Source organism: Melanaphis sacchari, unplaced genomic scaffold, assembly GCF_002803265.2.
Source record: "Melanaphis sacchari strain LSU unplaced genomic scaffold, SCAv2.0 Contig116_pilon_pilon, whole genome shotgun sequence".
NCBI lineage: Eukaryota > Metazoa > Arthropoda > Insecta > Hemiptera > Aphididae > Melanaphis > Melanaphis sacchari.
In genome coordinates this window covers 904923-928347 of record NW_020270453.1, presented here as the reverse complement: position 1 = coordinate 928347, position 23425 = coordinate 904923, and the positions used below count along the sequence as shown (strand labels likewise).

The following is a 23425-nucleotide window of genomic DNA, read 5'->3' as shown; positions in this document are numbered from 1 at the left end:
GCTTCGTTAGATTAAAAATTAGAGTGAATTGACCTCTTATAAAATTTAAAAGTAAAAATATTATTTAGACGATCTCATGGGCTTTTTACTATATTTTAATTTTGAAACGAGTTATAAGTATTTTAAAATTGTAAATTTTCTATACATCTTAAAATACTTATAACTCGTTTCAAAATTAAAATATAGTAAAAAGCCCACGAGGTCGTCTAAATAATATTTTTACTTTTAAATTTTATAAGAGGTCAATTCACTCTAATTTTTAATCTAACGAAGCAAAACGTGATCTGCTGAGCGTAAAATTTGCCATGTTACGCATTTGTAAGACGGAGACAACACATGCGGGTATCACGTCCTCTTAATAATTATTGTGATCTCATATCAATCATATCAGTTATCACTTTCATAACAAAATAATATACTCCAATATGGAACAATAAAATGGTACGGTGTGCAAATATGAAAACGTTAATCGTGAACAAGCGACTAACATTATTTTTCTTAATTGTAAGAAATATAACCGTTCGAAACTATGAAAAATAAAGGTAAGTTCTTTTTTTTTATTATTTACGACATGCAGAACTCGATACGTTTATAACATTAACACTAAACACCTAAAAACCATACCATCTGTTTATCTAATTGTCGCTTCTATATTATTATTATTATATGCGATATTTTTTATACTTATTAGATTACCTCGATGGGCGATTTAAGGATTTATATTAATATACATCTCATTTTTAATGTATAATTGTAAATACCTATATTTATAACTGAATGATCATTTGTCATGTCCATTATTGTCAACGATTTGAAATTAATTGCTTTAAATAGATAAGAAAATATATCTATATTAAATTCAATGATATTTTATTTACATCATATAATTAATTTCATATTGCTGCTTATGTTTTAATTGGTACTTTAGTTTTAAGTGCTCACAAAAATTACTTAATTTTTATTGTTATTACTTAAAGATCATAACATTTTAGCTTTAGTCATAATGAAATTATCTTAAAAATAATTAAATAAATATTAAAAACAATAATTAATATACATTATTGGTATGAATAGAAACGTGACACTTTTTAAAGTATAAATATTATGTTTTATATATAACATAAAAATAAAAATATTCTCATACCATGTACAATTTTGAAACTGTACCTAGACTCCAGGTTATATTGTCACCTACAATACTCTTACAGTTGACTATGTTATAAATAAGTCATAAGTTGTTTATTTTTAAATACAATTGGTTTCTTTAAATTTATTTGTTGTCAAAACACTTCATTACTTTTATAACATACTTGTCAAATTTTGAAGAATATATTAAAAATATATTGATTTTTTACAATATATTTAATTTAAATTCTAATTTTTTTAATAACGTTCAGTTTTGGATAAGTTACTTTTAGAAATTAATAAAGTTATTTTACTTTTCAATCTTTAAAATATAATTTTTTATTACAAAAAAATAAATAAATAAATAAATAAATAAATAAATAAATAAAAATAAATAAATTTATAGGTACATAATAATGTTAATTAAGCCTAAAACTCTATTATGTTATATAACACTAATGTGAGTTTGTCTTGTATTGCTAAACAAAATAAAATATTAATTTATAACTATTCAAAAATAATATTAACTAATGAATACTAATTATTAATTAATATTAAATTGTTTCAATAATCATAAATAATTTTTTTTAGGTAAATAGGTATATTATTATAGTTTTTTTTATTATTTCTATATATTTAAGGTTGTTAATAATGTTTATATACTTATACTTTAAAGTTAATAATGTTAATATGTATAAAAACAACACCAGTTTATGGGAGCTATTTATAGGAAATTTTGTTCTAGGTTTTAAGATAAAAGTTAATTAAATAATAAATGTTATCAACTTTTATCGAAAATCATAGCACAAGTTGAAATGTTAAAACCATTGAAAACTGAATTGTGAAGAGTTTAAATTAATATATGTTCATATATTATATACAATTTGATTTGCACACTTCCAATACATACATTAAAAACATTGTTCTATAGTATTATTTTATTTTAATTATTTTAATTTTTCAATTTTAATCACAGATTTAATTTGCTATCAGAAATCACTTTCAAAGTCAAAGATTTAAGTATTTTTTCTACTGTTAGTGTATTTACACATATTAAAAAAGAAATATATCATTGTAAAATCAATACGATTATCGTTTTGTTCAGAATTGAATATATAATAAAATGTAAATTTCATGATAATAAAATAAATTTAGAAGCATAACACTATTAACATTCAAATAACTAATTATAGAGTAATTAACTATATATATTTTGATGCAACTTATAGTATTAACAAAGATTTTTGAAAATAATTAAAGAAACTTAACAAGTGTACATAAGTTCAAAGTTTTGATGTATTTATTTTTTATTTTTTTTTTAATTTTATTTATTAACAGCAAAACCATAAAATTGGTACATCATTTTAATATAAATTAATGTCCTCTAAGCTTTCTAAACATCCAATACCAGCAATTAATATAGGTAGTTGGTACCTGAAATATTAAAAGGTTTAGTCCATATTATTAAGTGTATCTATATTGATTTTGAATTCAAAATTTTAATTTTTAAAATCTAAATTCATTATTTTTGGTACAAACCCTTGGTTTACGTAAAATTTAAACATAATTTTAGTACTTGTATTCAAAGTTAACTTAAAGTTAATTTATTATATATGTTATAAAAGTCATTTAAAAGTTATTTCTAAAAAAAAAAAATAACCAATTACTTATTTCACTTACAACACTTAATAGAACAAAATGTAAGTAGTAGCTTTTTCAAAACATTTTTTAAATTTTGAGTGGATCTGTAAGTTTTGGCATGATATACAAATATATATGTCTAGGAAAAAAAACTTGAACCTTACATAATTATTTTTTATTATATTTTAATTTAATTGTATTTATTTATTGCAGGTATTTAAGTGTGTAATCAATTGGGTACATTGTGAATTAGGTTGTCATAATGATTGTTTACTATATGGAACAAGCACATTTACCATAATATCCATAAAAATAAGTTGATAGATCTCTTCCAAAAATTTGTCTTAAATGTATGTATTTTTTTTTGAATTCCTTTATTAAGTATAATTTGAATCTTATATTTTTATGATAAATTTAGGTAAACATTTTGTGGTTGAAACTATATAATATATTTCCATACAATTAAGACATAACAGTATATCACTATTATACATAAGTTCATAGTACACTCAGATTGACTATACCCAAATATAAACGAAAACTAGTTAGCTCTGCACATACCCTACCATATTCTTGTGAAATTTAAATGCATGGAGGAGATACAATGTCCTACGCGATTGGACGTATTTTATTTTACATGTGCAAATCCAGCATGATCTCTTATAGGACAGATTATAGTGATTTACATTATATGTGAGACTTTTGATTTATCTTTGCTATAAAAAAAATATTAATTAGATTTATTTATTTTTATCGGGTTACTTAAATGTTAGGTTATTTGTCAATAATGAGAAACAATAATTCAAATGAGCGTGATCCAGCATCTAACTTATAGCAGATTATAACAGAATTGAGTAGATATTTTTACTGTAAATGAATCAAGATTTTTTTAAATTTAAAATTTTTTTCTACAATAATTCTGTTATTTATTGATGGTTGTCATGTTAGTTGGTTCAGCATTTGCAGAAATATCTGCGTGTCAAGGAGGTTTTGATGTAAGAATCTCAGATGATGTTGTGTATAGATGATTTTAGATTTGAGTAAATTAAGTTTTGAACTCTATAAACCACTTATTGAAGTCATGACTTTTATTGTTAAATGTGTATTTTTATTGGTGTAGCAATGATAAAAATGCATATCAGTATTAAAAATAAACCTCTGGTCTATAAGCTTCAACACTTTTAATTTATTGTGGTCAGAAATACCATCAGTTGCATGCAGAATAGAGTTAAAGATACTTATACAAAAACCTATTTGACTTATAGACATTCTGATCGACCAACTAACCTGATCACCGTAAAATAAATAAATAATTTGGTCATTGGATAAAGGTGTTAACTGAAATTTTTGAAATTGTTTTAACATACTATAATTTGGATATTGTATTTCCACCAAGTAACTAAATAACATCATTAAACTCTTAATCCATAAAATAATGGTATAAACATGTAATAGGTACTGTGAATAAATGAGTTATTAAGAAAAAATAAATATGATTAATTAAAAAAAAATATATTACATAACTTTTATGTTTAAAACTGAAGACTTAAAATCCAGTGAAAAAATAATTTACTTTTATCAAATATTAACTAAATTAATATTTATTTTATAATATTACCAGGAATAATACTTGTACTTTGAAAAACAGAATATAATAAAATAAAATTATAATAGAAAATATTGTTCATAAAAACACTTGTACTCATCAGGTACAAACTGCACTTGTGTTCTTATGTTGTTTAGTTTTTCTTTAGATATATTCCCAATATTTTCAGTCAGTCTTTTTAAAGTATAGTTGTTAGCATTGTTTGTTTTATCCTTAAGAATATGCACTGTTTTAAGTGGAACAGGTTCATCATGTGACTCTTTATATTGGTAGCTACCAAATTTATTTATTCGTATCTATTTAATATTATCACGAAAATATACTTTTTCACCATCAATATTTTTATTTTATTTACTAAACGTAATTTAGATGGCAGTTTTCAATGTTTTGGAAATGGTGTTTCATGTCTGAAATGACAGCATTTTTTTGATTGCTTCTTTAATTATTTGTCGATATTCCTCTGGTGTATAAATATTTTGATGTTTTCTGAGTATTTTTTCGAGTCTGCCAAAATCTCGGTCCGAGTCGAGATACAAATATCTTACTTCTGGAAATGTATGGTCTATTATTTCATATAAACCTTTCAAAACCATATATTGATATAAACATATTAAAGTTTTTATTTTGTCCAGAATACGAATCAGACCATGTGATAAGATGTTTAATATTCTGTTGAAATGTTAACTAATAAAGTTGAGAAAAATACATTAAACAGCTTCCAACTCCATTGTTACCTTTACCTGCCACTTATTCAGTCCAGCTAAGCTTAAATGGTTTGTGTCCATTTTCTGATGTTATTGTAAAAATTGTAGAACCAAATCTGCCAAAAATAAAATACTTTTGAAGTTGACTGTTTAGGTAATGGCATTGTTTGCTACCAAGTCCATTGTCATAAAACATGTGCTAGGATTTTCTAAAGCATATGTCCTATCTCTTTTTTGTACTTCAAATGCATTTTTATATAAATTAATATGTTCAGCATTTTTACTTTCACCCGAGTTACATTTATTACAAGTATCACTTTGTGGATTTCTAAAATCAAGATTAAATTTTGTGCAAAATATATTTCTAAATGTTTCTTTTTTTACCTTTTAACATTGAGGTTTGGTTTTTCATCACATTTTTCAATGTATAGAAAATATAATTGATGTATATTTAATGTAGAAGATAAATACTTTCTATTTGGGTTATTATTTCTAAACTAATGGAAAGAGTCAGCAGGAAATGAATTAATATGTTCCACAATAAATGTTATGATATGATCTTGTATCTTATGGGGACGATTAGAATTTTACCTTAAAGATCTTCACATGGAGATACACCTTCTATATGTCGCTGTTGAATGATATTAACTTTCTTATGGCCAATTTGAAAAATCTCACAGAAGGCTGATTTACAAATTTGTTTTTCTAACCTAACCTAACCAATTTTAACAAAATATTTGTAACTAAATGATCTAACTCTTGTTGCGTTTTTTGTTATACAGGAGATCTCAAATTTTTTTAAACTTTTAAACAAATATGTATTTTTTACATTAGTTTCCATCTTATAATAAGCTTCAAATAAAAGTTTTCTTGTTTCTTGTAGTGGTACACTTTAAAGTGACATTTTGACACACAGCTGATCTTCATTTTGCTGGAACAATCACTCTTTTTTGTGTTGTATACTGTTTGCCTGTTTTTCTTTTAATACTTTTTTTTTTCAATTGTTCGAATTAAGTTTTCTCTTTCTACTCGACTTTTTTTCCAGTAATACATCATTAACAGGCTCATTAATAACATTATTGAAAGTTTTAGGCTTATAAAATAAATTACTCATTTATCGTAATTTATTACCTATATGTTTTATATATATATATACTTACCAGTAGTAATTGATCTTAGTTCATAAATAAATTAGCCGATGTCTCTGTTTGTTTGTGGAGTCTCAGGTATGAAATTTACATCTGAATGTTAAAAACCACAATAATAATAATAAATTATAAAATTAATTATTATTATATGTAATAATAAATATATAATAGATATTATTAGGTGCAATATATTCATAATAAAAATAAAATATTAGTAATATTAGAACTCAATAAACATGTATTGTAATTTTTACTTTCAATATTCAAATTTGAATTTGCATAAATTAATCCCTGTTCTATGTCTGAAAATAGTAAATGAATTAGTTTTGTGGTATCAATGTTTGCTTGTAAACTGTCTAATACATCATTATTTAATGGGTCTAAAAATTAAAATAATGTTGGGTTTTATAGAACATAAACTATTTAGATACTTGAACATACAAAATAGTCTTGTAAAATTTATCTGAACTATTTAAATTAGGGTTATCAAAAATCAACTGCCTTACAATAGATGAAAGTTGTAAGATAAATTCATCTATATTTACTATATCATTTGTTTCAAGCATATTATCAGTACCTAAAACGAAACATTTTGAAAAAAAAATGACAGGAATGAAATTAATAATAAAACTTGTAATGTTTATTTTTTGTTTTTATACTTACTGAATTTACTTAAATTTAATCCATTAAATAACAATTGTCTTGATGAGGCTAATAACTCATAAGTTGATAAACAATTATTAACATTTCTATTCTGTTTTGAATTTTCTAGTATAATATTGGTACTTTCAATATACCCATTATACCTTATGATAATATTTAAAAATTCATGAAATATGATAAAATAAGTAGTAGTAAGAACAGACTATTAAAAAAATAAATGTAATATAAAAGTATATTGCACCCGGGAAGTTTCTGATATTGCTTGTGTTAAGTTGAATAGGTTAATAAGTATAAAATATGTTTGTAATATAAAATGTACTATAATATTAAATCAAACAACGTATATAGAGAACAGGCCGTATACCTCGACTAACTGACGTATATATTACGTCATGTGTGTAAAGATTTGTATTACCACTACATTTGAACAAAATATATGTGGTAAGCATTTAATATAAAGAAATGAGTGACTATACTTAATTATAAGGTGTGAAATCTTACATACATAATGTGCCGGATGTCTTGTTTATTTATTTCAACACTTCCCCTTAAACAATACTCCCTTTTTTTTTTTACATATTTTATGTATCTATATGTTTGATCCCTAATTTTCGTCTGAATTCCTGGAATCTTATTCTTGGTATTGCCTTGGTTAAGATGTCAGCTAATTGTTTCTTACTGATCACGTACTCCAGTAAAAACATCCCCTCACTGAATTCTCACGAATATAGTGATGTGATTATCGATGTGTTTTGTACGCTTGTGGATTTCAGGATTTTTCATAAGTTTGATGGCACTTCGGTTGTTTGCATACACCTATTCAGGTGTATCTCTCTGTGTCTCCAGAAGACTACTTATAAGTAACATTAACCAAATAAGTTCCTGTAATGCTTGACTCATGGCTATATATTCTGCTTCGGTGGTAGAAAGTGTTACTTCCTGACTTCTGTCTTTGTGAGCAACATACCACAATTCCATTGTTCATCATGAATATGGATCCTGATGTTGATCGCCTCGTTATTGTGTCTCTCGCATAGTGTGCGTCACTGTATCCATGTAACTGGAGCTTTACACTAGAATCATGAATTAAACCATAATTAAAACACCCTTTAAATATTTTAAAATACGTTTCACCGCATTCTAGTGTATTATCAGAAGCTTTTCTAAATATCGGCTAACTTGATTTACTGCAAATGTTATATCTGGTCTTAAGATTTGACTTAGATATAACATACTTCCAACAGCTTCTCTGTATGGAACTTTCCCCGTTTGTGGCGATTTTGACAAATTTTGATTTAATAAGTGTTGAGGGTCTGTTGAAATATGCATATTATTTAAACTTTCCATATTGAACCTTTCTAAGATTCGCTTGCAGTATGAGGATTTGTGTATAAAGATTGAGCCATCAGGTCTTTGATCAATTTCAATCCCTAAAAAATGATCAAATTTGCTTTCTTTCGTTTCAAAATTGTCCTTCAGGTACCTCACCATCATATCCATCATCTCGTCATTCATCTCTGCTATAATTTCATCATTTACAAAAATAGTTACAATGAATATTTATTTATTTTTTCTACTTACGAATACACGTGGATCTGTCTTTGTTTCTTTTAAGTCAAAACTTAACAACTTATTTTTAAATTTTGTATTCCAACATCTGGGCGCTTGTGAGCATTTTTACCTCTTCATTTTTTTAGTTTTTGAATTATTAATTAGGTAAAATTTACTAATATTTTTGGATATACTGTGATTTATGTTTGATTCTTCTTAAAATGTAAAATATAAATATATTGCAAAATAAATTTTTTTCTATTAATTAATGTAAACAAAAATAATTTAAAATAATGTTAATGTATAATAATTATAACGTAAAATAAATATAATATTATTATTTATTTATAGATTATTAGATTTTATTTTAATCTCCAATCTAACCAATCCTTGGGCTTTGGTTTCATGCATTTATTAACAGAAATTTTAATCTGTTATTGTAACGAACTACCAGAATTCGTCCTAGAATCCCGCCAGACCAGTCCACCTTTGATATTGAATAGGTTATAGGTAGTAGGTACAATAAAATATCGAATAAATTATCAATAATAATTACGATTAAAAACCTAACAAACGAGAAGCGGTAATAACCTCAGATATTAATTAGTCACGTCATAAATTTTAGGACAAATGATAAGGGATAGCTGAATCTTAAACAAGATGCTTGGTTTTTTGTTTCAATTCGACTAGCATTTACTCATATATGGTTTGAACGGCATGGCACGTCTTCTATCCTACATAATATTTTGCCTAATTTTCTTTTTTTCAGTTTACTCGAACATTTTGAATTTTAATTCTTCCTATCGATTCCAATCAGAATAGTTGAACAACAACTGTTGTATTACGTCTACATAACGTGGATTGATGAAAATTTGTGTTCAAATTTGAAATCGAAGTAATCGAACTCCATTGCAATCTATAATCAAGTAAGTCCCGTTTACTATCATGCATTTTTGAATTATCTTAAAAATATACTTGTAGCTTAGTATATCATTATTTTATTTTACTAAATTTATGTGTAATTAATATTTTTTTTTTTTTTTTGTACATGCTAAAAATTACTATATCAATGTACTTAAAAATGTATCTTATAATGGTGTTTTACACCATTAATATCTATTTCTGATAGATTGTATAAGTGTGTAATATGAGAACATTTTGATATCATAATATTGGTCAAGATACTTTATTATAAAAAGAACAATTTAACATTTATTGAAATAAAGCACATATATATTTATTATAATATTAAATATTATAAAATTTAAGTAGTTAATGTTATAATTTATAATTTATATAAAGTGAATAATTATTATTTATTAATTATATAAATATTTGTATAACCCCGTTAACATTATAAATAAGCTTAATATATGAATTAAATATATATTTTGCTTAAAGAATACAATAAAATCAATGAAATTTAAAATTTAATAATATTAAACTAGAATAACATTTTAGGTTTGATTTCATGATCCTACCCATTAACAAAAATAAATTAAATTCATTACCCTCCCTGGACAGGCTTTCTAATATTTTTTTTATTATATTGGTTTTTTTTTTCATCAGATTAGGTTATTTGATAACCGCATTTTAAATTTAATATTCATCTATATTATATTTTAAAAAGGATTCAATTTAAATACATTTATATTTACTTTTTGATCATTGAAACTATAAATTTAATGAACAGAATTGATAAATATTTTTATTTTGTTCTTTTAGGAACGATGAATAACATTTCTGAAGAAAATTATGGAACTATGCTGGCTAGTTTTCGGCCCAGTGACTTACAAAGACTATTGGAAGCTTTTGGTCAAAATAAAGTAGGCCGAAGAGTTGAATTAAGAAATCGAGCACTTGAATTGTTAAGGTCTAGACCAATTGGCTTTAGTTATGAAGCATATCTATCAAAAATACTTGAAATATATAATTACAAGGAATCTCGTATGTCTAATAATTTTATGCAACCTCAACAAGGACAGACAATGTATATGGGTCAGATGCAGATACCACAACAAAGAATGAACCCACTGCTACAATATTCTCCTCAACAACCAATGCATACGACCCGCGCTGGATTGCCACAGTTTTTAATCAGAGTACCAAGACCTGTTACTGGTCAAAACATCTATTTTGTAAACAATGTTACTAACAATAACATTCGGTGTGCTCTAAGTAGTAGTAATCAGCCATCTGGACCTCATACTACAATATCATCCCTATTACCTTTAAATCAACAAAATTCAGTGAGATTGATTGTGAACGCATTGGCAAGTATAAACAATAATGTTTTAAACTCATCTCAAACTGTAGACCGTTACAAGTTCAAAAAATTACCATTTTTTGAAGTTATTGACAATATTATTGAAACAACTTTTCTAATTGGATCAGAAAACTGTACATTAGAAAAGTTTACTAAAGGTAGCAATATATTTTATCTTGATTACTTTTCCTTACTTAATTGTATTCATAATATCTATTTTATTTCAGGTACTAAAGAATGTGTGTTCACCCATACTATGACCGTTGAACAAGCATCGCTTATTGCAATGAATAGAGACATTTCATATGGAAAAGAAGAGTATCTTTTTCAATACCAAATTCGCTTTTGTCAGCTAGAATTTGGGCGTAATAGTGAAGTAACTGATTATTTTCCACCAGGACTTCATATTCGAATAGGAAATAGAACATGTCCATTGCCATCTAATATATCTATTAAACTAGGAACTGAATCTAGGCGAATTGCGAGACCAATCAATATCTCGCATTATCTAAAACTTAATCCTATGCTTGCAAACTCGATTACTGTAAATTGGATTCCTGATGGAAAAAAATACGCTATTGCATTGTTCATTGTTAAAAAGTTAAGTTCAGATGATTTGATAAAAAAACTTCAAGAGAAAGAAGCGAGGAGCTCTGAAGAGACTAAAAATAATATTATTAAAAAATTGGCAGTTTCTGATTCTGATTTCGCCCCTACATCATATCGTTTTTCCTTGGTTTGTCCATTGGGTAAAATAAGGATGAAGATACCTGCCAAATCTATTCATTGTGATCATATACAGTGTTTTGACGCTGAAACATTTATTTTAATGAATGAAAAAAAGCCGCAATGGATGTGTCCAACGTGTAATAAATCTTGTTTATACGATGACATACGAATAGAAAATTATTTTATGGAAATCGTCACTAGTCCTAAACTTGAAAACAATATGGAAATTGAAATTTTAGCTGATGGTTCATGGATTGTTTTTAAAGAAAACAAAGATACCAAAAATACAAATAGTAATCTTGATTCGAAAACAAACCCTATTGATGCTATTGATTTAGATGACAGCGACAATGAAATATCTATTGAGCCAAAAAAAGAATTTCTGTCAGAAGTTTCAGAAAAGCAGGAATCTGAAAACTTGAAATCAGATTTTGTTGATTTGACATTAGATGAGAACAAAAAACCATCAGATAATGAAGTTCAGGCAGCTCATGTTATACAACCAGTGACTGATGCTATACAGTCAATGATTGATACCATGCAGCCAATAACTGATGCCATACAGCCAATAACTGATGCCATACAGCCAATGACTAATACTCTACAGCCAGTTACTGATATTATACAGCCAATTACTGATACTATACAGCTAGTTACTGATACTATACAGCCAGTTCCTAATGCTACATAGCCAATTCCTGATGCTACGCAGCCGATTACTGATGCTGTACAGCCAACAACTGATGCCATACAGCCAATCAATGATGCTATACAGCCAATCATTGATGTTATACAGCCATACAGTTACTAATACTATACAACCAGTTACTGAAGTTGAATTAAACCACAAGCTTAAGTACAGCCTCAACCAGCAGTTACTAGTTCCGAACAAGAATTAAGAATTCGATTAGATCTTTCATCTTTTCCTTTAAGTCCTACCTCTTCAACTAAAATTTCTTAAATAATTTAATTTTTTCTATTATTATTGCAATTAATACTTTTTTGGGATGCACAGACTTAATGTGATTATGGGAGACCATATTTCTGAACAAAATCCTTTCTATTTATAATATTGTCTTTTTCTAGTTAATAATGTGAGTAGTATTTTAAATAATAATTGTCCATTTTTACTGATAATATTAAATCATTCATATTTGTTAATTTTTTCATAATGTTTACCTATATCAAAGTTATCTGTACTAATTAGTTAATGGATTGAGCTTCATTGTTTCACTTTAAATTTAATCTATTGCAATATATCTTTTTTTTTTTTACTCATCAGTTCTTATTTCATTGAATTATTCGATCAATAATATTTCTCGACTCCTAACAAATGATTTGTTTTGTGATCTAAGATTTAATTTTAAAATAAACTATTAAAAATGTTGAATCACTGAAAGCAACAAATTTGTCTTAAAAAAATGATTACAAGTCAACAAAAATAAATTTGTAAGTAATAAAATTTATAATTAATTTTAAAAGTGAACATTTAGATATGTTGAATAATACTAGCTAAATTCATAGAATCTCATTGGGATTTTCTATATATGCTTTATATAATAAAATATGAAATATTAATAAAGGTATTTTTACAATAAAAAAAAAAAATGAAAAAATTAATTTTCACATTAAATATAATGTTGATTGAGACTTAAAAACAAACAAATTAAAGCCAATAGCATAGAATATAGAATATATATATAACTTAATATAGTAAAAAATTGAAATTAAAAAAATAAAATAATTTATGGGCTGATTTAAGGAAAGCCTTAGGCTGAAAAACACTTAAATACAAATGTAATTGGACATCTTCATAATTTAATATAGCCTAACATTATTAATACTCTTATAATGCAAAATAAGCATCTCTTTTAAAAATAAATAAATATAAAAAAATTAATAACTATGCTAAATTTAAAAATAACTATAATTTAATTAAATTAATTAACTCAATCATCTGCCAAAATATTTAAATTAATTTTTATTGTTGTTAAATTATTTAATTCTTTTAAACTAAAATAAATTTTTTTTAAATAAAAGATCTTATGAACTGAGATAAAGCATAAAATTATTATATCAATAATTATGTATATTTTGAATTTAATAAAGTTTTTTCAAATCTTAAGGCGACTAATCAACACAAAAAATTAGTCTCTACAAATCGTAGTATGAGTTAATATGATGATCGAGTATACATTTAAGCTGTCAATATTTTTTTTCTTGAGTAAGTTTTATAATTAAGTTTTCTGTACATTAAATTAACTGTTTTTGTTGTCGTTACACTACCTAACTGAATTCTTTCAGTTCAATCTGAAACAATTAAATTTATTGTTGTTAGGAATTCAATTTTTTAAACAGTGTAGGTAGTCTCATCAACTCTTAAGTTAACATAACCTACAACAGCGTTCAAGTTGATTTCAAAAGACTTGTTTAAAGTTTTTTTTAAAAATTCAAAAGTTTATTTTATATTTTATTATAGTATTTTGTAAATCTTCAAACAAAAACTTGGAAATGAAGTAATAAAAACTGAAATATCTACTGGAATCTGGTCCTTCTTATAAAAACCAATTATTTAAATAATTACCTTCCAACTATATTATGTCCTTTTATTATTCTAATTTTTTTTTATTTTCAATAGTTTAAAAAAATATATTTTCCCATAACAGACATATTTTGTTACCTTTTAGGTACTTAAAAAATGTTTAGTAGACATAATTATATATTAAAAAATATCACATACCCTTGAAAAATTATTCAACAGAGAATTATGCTTACATGAATTAACAAATTGAAAAAGTTATTAAGTAAAATTTAAAATTAATGTATTAAGATGTTCAAATCCATTTTCAATATCAAATTATCATAATCAATGAGTAAGCTAAAATTAAAATCAATTAATTTAGCATACATGATAATATATTAATATCTATCATAAATATTGTCTTTACAAAACTCCATACAAATATTACAAATAGTATGTTTTGAATCCCTTTAATACAAACAAATTATTAACATTTATCACATTAATGGTAAGCATATAATTTAATAAAATACATACTTAAAAAGTAACTAATATTTTACTTTATAACAATAATAGCAATATCAAAACATTAAAATACACAATAATAAAAATGAAAATTTTTAAAAATTATAAATTAAAGCAAGTATGTAGTATTAAAAAATTACAAATATATTCAATTGTTTTTAATAATACCATTAATTTTTAGGAATACATGACTTAGCATTCTTTTTCTTTTCTATTTCTTTTTTCTTCTCTTCTATGGATGCACTTAGTTTAATAACTTCTTGTTCATTTTCTACTATCCGTTTCACCATTTTATTCATCTCCTCAATCAAAGCAGTTCTCATATTGTATACTGACACTTTTGAACACTGTTCTTTCCTGTAATTTAAAACAAGATAATTTAATAAATAAATGATTATTTAAAATTGTATTTGTGATTGTAGTATAATTATTTTAGACAAAATATAAATTTGTTTTGAGAAATAATAAAAGTACAAAGTGTTTAATTTAATTTATTTTATATAAAAAAAAAAAAAGGAATATTTAACAAATTAAATCAGTTATAATTATTATTGATATATCATAAACCTAATATTTTTTTATGCATATCATATTTCTCCATTTTTATACCTTAGCATATTTTAAACTCAAGAGCATTGTTTTTAATTTTTATTTCATATTTGCATGAATACTTCACATACTTTTTATGCAATTAATCTCAAGCCTTAAAGATGATATTTTGTACATTTAAAATAGGTTTAAATAGATAATTTTAGCTTTTATTATCTATATTTTTAAATACTCCATTTCACTCTGTTATTTTTAATATTAAGTAAAATTAAAGTAAATTAACCTATTAAAAAAATATTAGCTGTGAGAATATTATATGAAAAAAACTTAAACGAGGCCTTGAATAAGATTCTTATATATTAATTTGACAATAGGTCAAAAATTGTTACTTTAATTTTCACTTAAATATTTAAATAACAAAGTTAAATGGATTATCTGAATTTAAAACTTTTTATGTTATTCATTAGTAAAACAGAAAACAATACATGATTTTATAAGTTATTTTAATATTATTAATATAATTTAAAAGTATTTTAAAATTAGTTAGCACAAAAATTAGATGTTAAAAAAGGAAAAGAATATTAAATTGATATACTTTATACATCAAAAACATTTTAGTTTTTATTTAATGTTAATGACTAATGAGTAAAAAGCAAATGTTTATGCATTTGTATATTGTTTTAAAACAATTTTTATTATGTTAGTATATATTCGATATATTTTGGATTTTTCTTCGTTATCATTTAAAATTGAATTAATACACAGCAGTTTTGTAAAGTATTTGAAGAAATATTTTAAATACTTTCCAAAAAAAGTATCAAGTATAAAAATTTGTTGTATGTTTTTATAACAAAATATATGATTATAAATTAAAATATAAACATTTTTAAATTTCTTTTCAAACTATAAATAAATCTTCTAAACTAATCAATACACTTTTGAATCACTCTTGTAGCCATGTAAATTATAGTTTTAATGTAAAATAATTTATTTTAATTATTAAAAAAATAGTGAGAATAAAAAAAGTATAAAGGTAATGTATTTAAGCTTAATTAACAATTTTAATTAACATTGAAAAATATTTAATATTAATTGTTTAGTAATGTATTGAAGATCTATAATTTGTAATTCAATCACATAAATAAAATGACACTATGCACATTATATAACAAAACGTGTACAAATTTTTGTGGTATAACTTAATATATAGGCGAAGGCTGTGCAAAAAAACCATTAAAAATAATAAATAATAATTTTATGAATCTTTGAAAAATTTGTTATACAAGGATCTATCGCTTACAATTATAATTTTTTTTTTTTTTTTTTAATAAATAATTCCAATTATATTTCTGTGAAAGCAATGCATAGTATTGTGTTAGTCACTTAAAATTATTATTATTAAACAACAAATTAAGTGTTCAAATATAAAATATTAAGGATTTTTTGGGTACAAAATTATATTGGCAATTTTGTTTATTTAAAAATAAAAAAAATAATTAAAAACCAAAGGGAGAACGCACATAATGTTATTACTTTTAAGTTTGTTATTAAGTCAATTTATTCTAATATTGAAGCTCATAATACTAAATTAAGACTTCTGAACTCAAATTTGCAATGTTATCCATTGTAAAATGGAAACAACACATGCAGATGAGACTTCCTCTTTTAAGATAGTAATTTTACATGTATGTACATAATATTTAAAGCTAAAATAAATGGAGTTTATATTTTATTTTTAATAAAAAATATATATTACATTTTTTTTATAAATTAGTGCACGTTTTGATATTTAATAGAGTATAAAACTATATTAAACTTTTTTGATGTATTTAAGTCCATTTTTTACTAATGGTTTTCATACAAATTTCCCAGATATTATGATTAGCATGATGATTGAACAGTTATTTTACGACAAAATTCCTCATATTATTTTATTGATAATTCAACTTAAATTTATTGGCATAAGTAATAATACTAATAGCTATAACCATTTTAATATTAATTGGATATTAACTTACTTATTTCCAAACACTTTATTTATAGTGTCCGTGTATGATTTGCAATTGTCGATTAAATTGATGTTAGTTTTATATCCAAGATTATCATCTTCAATGAAGGGTTTTGTACTCAAATTCACAATATCGACTTTAACTGGGTTAAAGCATTTCCTAAACAACACAAACTCTTTAAATTAAAATGTTCATGATTAATCAATTTTAAATAACTAGGTATTATATATAAATGCTTATTTACAATATAGATATTTAATTACATTTTGTAGTATTTACCCAGTGTCACATCTGTAAAAAATATGATTAAATTTATGATCAATCGAACCGATATAGTTATGGTCAAACAAACAAAACAGAAATTTGTTTGTTGATACACTCATTTTATCAAAAATATTACTGAGTTGAGCATGAAAACGAATATCAGCAATACTAGGAGATAATACAGCATTTCTACGAAATCTGTACCAGCCAACAATCGATTTCTAAAATAAATTAGATGTGCATAATTAATTCGACATAAAATATAGTTAGCCATTTATACATAGATATAAGACAGTATATTTTATTACCTCATAATTTTCTGGACATTTCTGTAAGAAATATTTCAATTTTTTGTAATCTATTTGTAATGGGTTTGAACATAGTTGTTCATTAAAGTCTGGTAATGGATATGAAGCATGAATACCTGAAATCAAAAATCAAATAATTAAAATGTGTACAATAAAAAATACTCAATAGTATTTATATTTATTAATAACTGTTAATTACATATTGTTTCTTCTGTGATGGTATTATTTAATGACTCATCAGTTATAACATTTGATACTTTAATTTTTTTATCGCCAATTAGGAATCCAATCTAAAATAATAAAAATAAAAATACAGTAACAATTAGTAAGTAATTTTACAGGTAATAAATAATCATCAAAAAAGAAGATCACTAGTAAGTTATTTGATTTTAAATATTTCAATTAAAATAATTTGATGGAGTAAGTAAACATACAAAATTTATACTTGTGATCAAGTAATAGAAAGGTCTATACAATTTTTTTGCTCAAACATTAAGCTAACAAAATATCAAATCGAAATGACTTATATTATTAATTTAGGTGTATAGTCAAAAATTTAATTGAAAATTATGAAATGTCTAACAGTGTTATAAGAAACTCATAGTCAAACGACAAGTGACAACACATTTTTAGGTGGGTGCATGTTAGGAATAAATTTAGATGACAAGTCACAACGCTAATGTTGGTAGCTACCATCGGCACGTTTCAACTCCGATCGGTGTAAGCAGTGTACGATGTTTACTGTCCACAATTAATACATAAATACACTTTTCAAAAACGTATTTTAATAATCACACGCACCTGGTTGCACGGTTCTTTTAGACAGTTGTATTCGGTTATAGACAGCGTCGGTGTGGTGACAACGAATCGCAGATTGTAGTATTCTCGTGACATGACTAATGTTAACGCAGACAAACTCCTCGTTCCAGTTCCAAGTCACCAGAAGTTGTTCGATCGTTACCAGATGAACCGTTTGGACATTACAACTTACAAGATGAAGACTGTTCAGTATTTATGAACAGTGATTGAAAATTGGCGGAATGCCGTCGATTGCCGGAAAATTTGGATGCCGGACGCTGGACGAGTGCGTTATAATATGTATGTATATGTGTATGTATTATTATTATTATTATTAATATTATTATCATATTTACTTCTCGGTTATCACTTCATGTGACGAAAGAAATAACAAAACAATATTATTGCCAATAGAGATAACGTTGATATATTAGTAATCCATAGTACATAACAATTAACATTGTGTATTGTCAATGCCCTATGGCCTATGGCTATGCTTAGGTTCTAAACTGATGAGGTCAAACGTCATAATATTGCTTTACGACGGCACAAAATACAAATTGATACCTAATTAATTAGTCATAAATATTTTAATATTTAACACAGTGTTGGAAAGTAGGCACTTGAGTAAAATATTTGGCCAAAGTTTTAAATACCTACCTTCTCAAAGTATCTGTACTAAATTCAATTAATATATCTTTCAAATGCAATTAATTAACCTAACCGTGTCCCAGTACATACGTACATTACTAACCTGTCGACTGTTGAGTATTGATATATATCCTTTACCGATAGACGTTAGTTAGCCTATGTAAGAAATATTCGAAATAAGAATGATAATTTTAAACATAGTATCACTAAATAGTATGTCTTTAAAATTAAAAAATATTAAGACTTGTGTTTGAATTAAATTTGATACTTTATTCAATAAACAGTGGTAGGTATATTGTTGATTTTATATTTTATCATTTTTCAATTTTTTTTTTTATAGAGATTATAGATTGTATTAAAATGTTTCAGGTGACGTAATAAATACCGTAAAACTATATTTTAACTTAGCAAGAGTATACATTTTTCTAGTATTGTTATGCCTTAAAGAGTTATCAGTATGAACATTTATTATGTTCCTTTTCAGTTTTTTCAAGTTAAAATATTTTTTGTATGACTAAACTGAACTGTAAATTAAACTTACCCACTTGTCTAAGGATATAGATAAGTAATTTATGACTACCTCTATACCAAATAGTACAGTATAATTGTATAAATTAATAAATTAATATAAACTATGAAAATGTCAAAAAAAAAAAAAATTGGTTAAATGATTTAAAAGATAACAGTTTTATTTAAAATTTTTGAAAGTATTTTTAAATAATATTTTGAAGTATCTTTACTGAGTATAATACTGAATTATTTTCAAAAAGTCGTTTAAAAATACTGCATTTAAACTTTAAACTATGATATATATATATATGTTTAGCTTTGGTTTTAAATTTTAATCACGTTAGTTGCCAGATCACAGGTAAATAAAAATATTAATAATAATAATTTTTAAACATCTGAGTACCAGATACCTACATTTAAAAGATCTCTTTAAGTTTTTTTATTGTTGATGATTATTTAATTATACATAATACATAAATCGTATTTGTACAATTGTACACTTCTACATTTGAACGAAGGAAGCACAATAAAATATGAATCATGAGAATTTGCGTTTATTCAGTTTTTAATAATTAAAAATCATTGGTATATTACATTCATATTATATTTACATTCATTTTGTACTCGACCGAACTATGGCGATGTAATAAACTAATAACGAGTAAAACATAATAAACATATAGTGCAATATTTGTAATATATTATATTATTATCGGTAGACCATGTGATAAGTGATAACCGACATCGCCATCCGTCGATTAATACATTTGCCAGAATTCAATCAAGAGCCAAAATACATAAACACTTTCCATTTTTATTTTACTTTTAACGCTGTTTTACGTTTTAGGTTTACTGTTGGTGCTAATGAATTAGAACTGTGAACATACTTAAATCTCATTGAAAATATCCATAAAAAAAAAAAAAAAAACCATTTAGAATATTTAGATACTAGGAATAAATAATTATTAATTTCCCAGTATAAACATTAATCATATTATACCTACCTACGCTTAAAATGTAGCAGTGCCCACTTGATAACATATCTTTATTGGATATGCATCATGCATGGTTTAGCTAGGTACCTATACCTAATAATTCAATATACTGCTTTATAATAACATTCGCAATTAATAAAACATTTAGGTACCTAGTACTTACCTAAAGTTACAACAGAAACATAAGTTATCAAATACATATTATCAACAAATTTGAGCTCTATTACGACTGGCATGTAAAATATATTAAATTTAAGCAATTTATAATCCTGATATATTCTATAATGCTATGAGACATGCACGTGCACTTCGAAAATTGCCTATATCAAACTCCTTAAAAGCGGTCTGTATCGAGCTCTATTGAATTTTCTTTTTGTGGTTCTTTTTCTTCCGTAATCGTTTTTTAATTATAATTTCCTAGCTGCCATCGTGTACTACGTTAACCTGTTTAAAATGACACCTCTTATATGATTCAAAGCTTCTTTAATTACTCGGTGTAATGGTGTCATTTTGAAACAATACAGTGTATGAAAAAATGAAGATTGCCTATAAAATAACCTATCAATAAACAATCAAAAATAAAAAAAACGCAAAATACATGTTATTTTATTATTTTTTTAAAAAAAGTATTCTTTATAATATTGTTCAATTGAAAATTTCTATTCAACAATAGGTTAGTTGGACTAGTGATTGAGTGATCTAAGATTTAACAAAATAGGTAGGTATATTTTAAATTAGAAATTACATAATATATTGTGTTATAAAACCTATAACAAAACAATAATGCAATTTTATAGTTTTTAAAATAGCTTATAGCTTGTAGACAGTGTTTGGAAAAGGAACTAATTTACGTAGACGTTAATGGTGTTAAAAAAATAAATCCTATTTCCGTTTCTAATTTAAAAGAAATAACTAGTTCCTTTCTCTGTTTCTAAGTAAGGAATATTTTTTGTTCTTCAGTAATTTTTAAATGTTATTAATAATATTGTCAATAATAAATAAACAAGTTAATTTATAGAGATATTTAAACATACAGTTATTTAATAAATAAAAATGACTATATATAAGATGATAGTGAAAAAATAAGAGTAGGTATACTGAAAAAGAAATACTGCAATAGAAGCTGTTTACAGCTATATTATGACATAGTTAAAATATTATAAGCTATGTGATACAATTAAAAATATAAAATAAAGTAGTAAGCCCAAAGTTCCAAGTAATTATTTTAGTTTGAACAAAATAATATAATAAATTATACATAAAGTATAATTTATACTAACAACTAATGCAGGTAATTATAGTTTTATGGAGAATAGGTAAAGCCTAGATCAAGAGGTGAAAACAACAAATTGTTTACACTATATGCATAAAAAACACATTAAGGGTTATCACATTACCATAAGTCATTGATAGAACCCATAAATACGGGTAGAGCATCTAGCATTGATAGAGAAGGTAATTAACTGTAGACTTATGCACAACAAGCTTACCACAGTGAGTTATAGATTCTTTTTAATTGCTTTAAAGTTTTACAAATAAAATATACATTTTTATTTATAACTTGTAAAGTGTTATTTTATTTTCTATATATCTACTTTCCTCAATACGTTTTAAGATTACGTCGTTTAAATAATAATTGTGATACCGATCGCAGCGTTCTGCACAGTGATCACCACAATAATAATAAATAGATAAACTTGTACTGCTGGACAGTTTTTTTAGTAGCTATAATTATGTTACAGATAAGATGATGACTGACACAACATTTTGCAGAAATTGTCAATATTATTATATTTTGTAGTGTATATTATACATGTTTAATTAAATATTGACTTTGAAAATTATAAAAATTAAAAATAAATTAAATTAAAGAATAAATAGACAAAAAAATACTCCTCTGAAAAAAAGAACAAATTTCAGTATGTTCCATCACATAAAAATAAGCTGTCTTTAACAATTTCCAAAAATTTGAACAAAAACATTGGAATGAGTTAACCTTAAGAGCATAGGTATTTCATACTTATTGTAAAATTGCAAGAGCATATAAAATAAATAAACACTTCATCTTTCTTGAGGTGGGTGGTTGGGTTGGATAATTAACAAATCTAGCAAATATATATAGAAATATATAATATTATGGATTAAGGTGTTTATAAAAAAAATATTCTAAAATTAATGAATTTAATGCCTTCAATTACTTCTGAAGCAGAATTAAATATGTATTTAAGTTAATTTTATCTTTAGAATAATATGAAATACTATTTACCAAGAAATATCATAATTTAAAAATATATATTTTTGTTTTGGAGTAACGAGGAATAATTTCTCAGTTAAATATATAAGGTTGATCATTTTGATTTGTATAATTTAAATTATTTTTATACTGAAAAAAAATATTTTTAAAAGGTATAAGATATAATATAATATATCTAACCTATTCTTAAGTGTATAAACAATATTTTATTAAGCATACAAAAATGTTAAATTACATTAAGTTATACCAGGAAAGATGTTAGATAATTCATTGCCAACATGTTAATGTAAGCAATTTAACAAAAAAACAAATGGGTAATACATAGTAATACTGAATTATTATTATTTTTATTATTTTATTACATAATTAAAAAAAAAAAACTACTGATATTGAGTATTTATACATTTTTCAAACAAAATAATAAGATATTTATGAAAAAAAAAAAAAATTTAAAGATAACAAGCATATTATGAAATACTAAATTAAACCCATTACATGAATTATTTCAATTATGATAATATAAGTTAGGCCACATCAACAATTATTTTCTGAGAGGCATAATACTTAAAATAGAATACTACTTTTATTATTATTGTAGAGTATATTTT

At 24.5% G+C, this 23425-nt stretch overlaps 2 protein-coding genes across 2 annotated transcripts; one reads left to right on the top strand and one right to left on the bottom strand.

The window, feature by feature from the left end:
* The first annotated feature begins 442 nt into the window (after nt 1-442).
* On the top strand, nt 443-12142 carry LOC112603977 (E3 SUMO-protein ligase PIAS1-like). Its single transcript, XM_025352821.1, has 4 exons — nt 443-542; nt 9208-9364; nt 10164-10862; nt 10932-12142. Exons 3-4 carry the CDS (start codon nt 10169-10171, stop codon nt 12122-12124), a joined length of 1887 nt encoding a protein of 628 aa, XP_025208606.1. The 5' UTR covers nt 443-542; nt 9208-9364; nt 10164-10168; the 3' UTR covers nt 12125-12142.
* A 2454-nt stretch (nt 12143-14596) lies between these two features.
* Nucleotides 14597-18723, bottom strand: LOC112603972 (BRCA1-A complex subunit Abraxas 1-like). The gene is made up of 6 exons (XM_025352810.1): nt 18411-18723; nt 17809-17899; nt 17610-17725; nt 17317-17522; nt 17047-17196; nt 14597-14836 (listed from the first exon to the last, which is right to left on the bottom strand). Exons 1-6 carry the CDS (start codon nt 18501-18503, stop codon nt 14650-14652), a joined length of 843 nt encoding a protein of 280 aa, XP_025208595.1. The 5' UTR covers nt 18504-18723; the 3' UTR covers nt 14597-14649.
* Between the last annotated feature and the right edge of the window lie 4702 nt (nt 18724-23425).

What these genes read in the sequence shown, in the direction of transcription:
- LOC112603977 (XM_025352821.1), top strand. Translation starts at nt 10,169, where the DNA reads ATGAATAACATTTCTGAAGAAAATTATGGAACTATGCTGGCTAGTTTT. An exon ending in ATTAGAAAAGTTTACTAAAG is followed by an intron (nt 10,863 to 10,931) that starts GTAGCAATATAT and finishes ATTTTATTTCAG; the next exon opens with GTACTAAAGAATGTGTGTTC.
- LOC112603972 (XM_025352810.1), bottom strand. Translation starts at nt 18,503, where the DNA reads ATGTCACGAGAATACTACAATCTGCGATTCGTTGTCACCACACCGACG. An exon ending in AATGTCCAGAAAATTATGAG is followed by an intron (nt 17,523 to 17,609) that starts GTAATAAAATAT and finishes AATTTATTTTAG; the next exon opens with AAATCGATTGTTGGCTGGTA. An exon ending in TTTTACAGATGTGACACTGG is followed by an intron (nt 17,197 to 17,316) that starts GTAAATACTACA and finishes TGTGTTGTTTAG; the next exon opens with GAAATGCTTTAACCCAGTTA.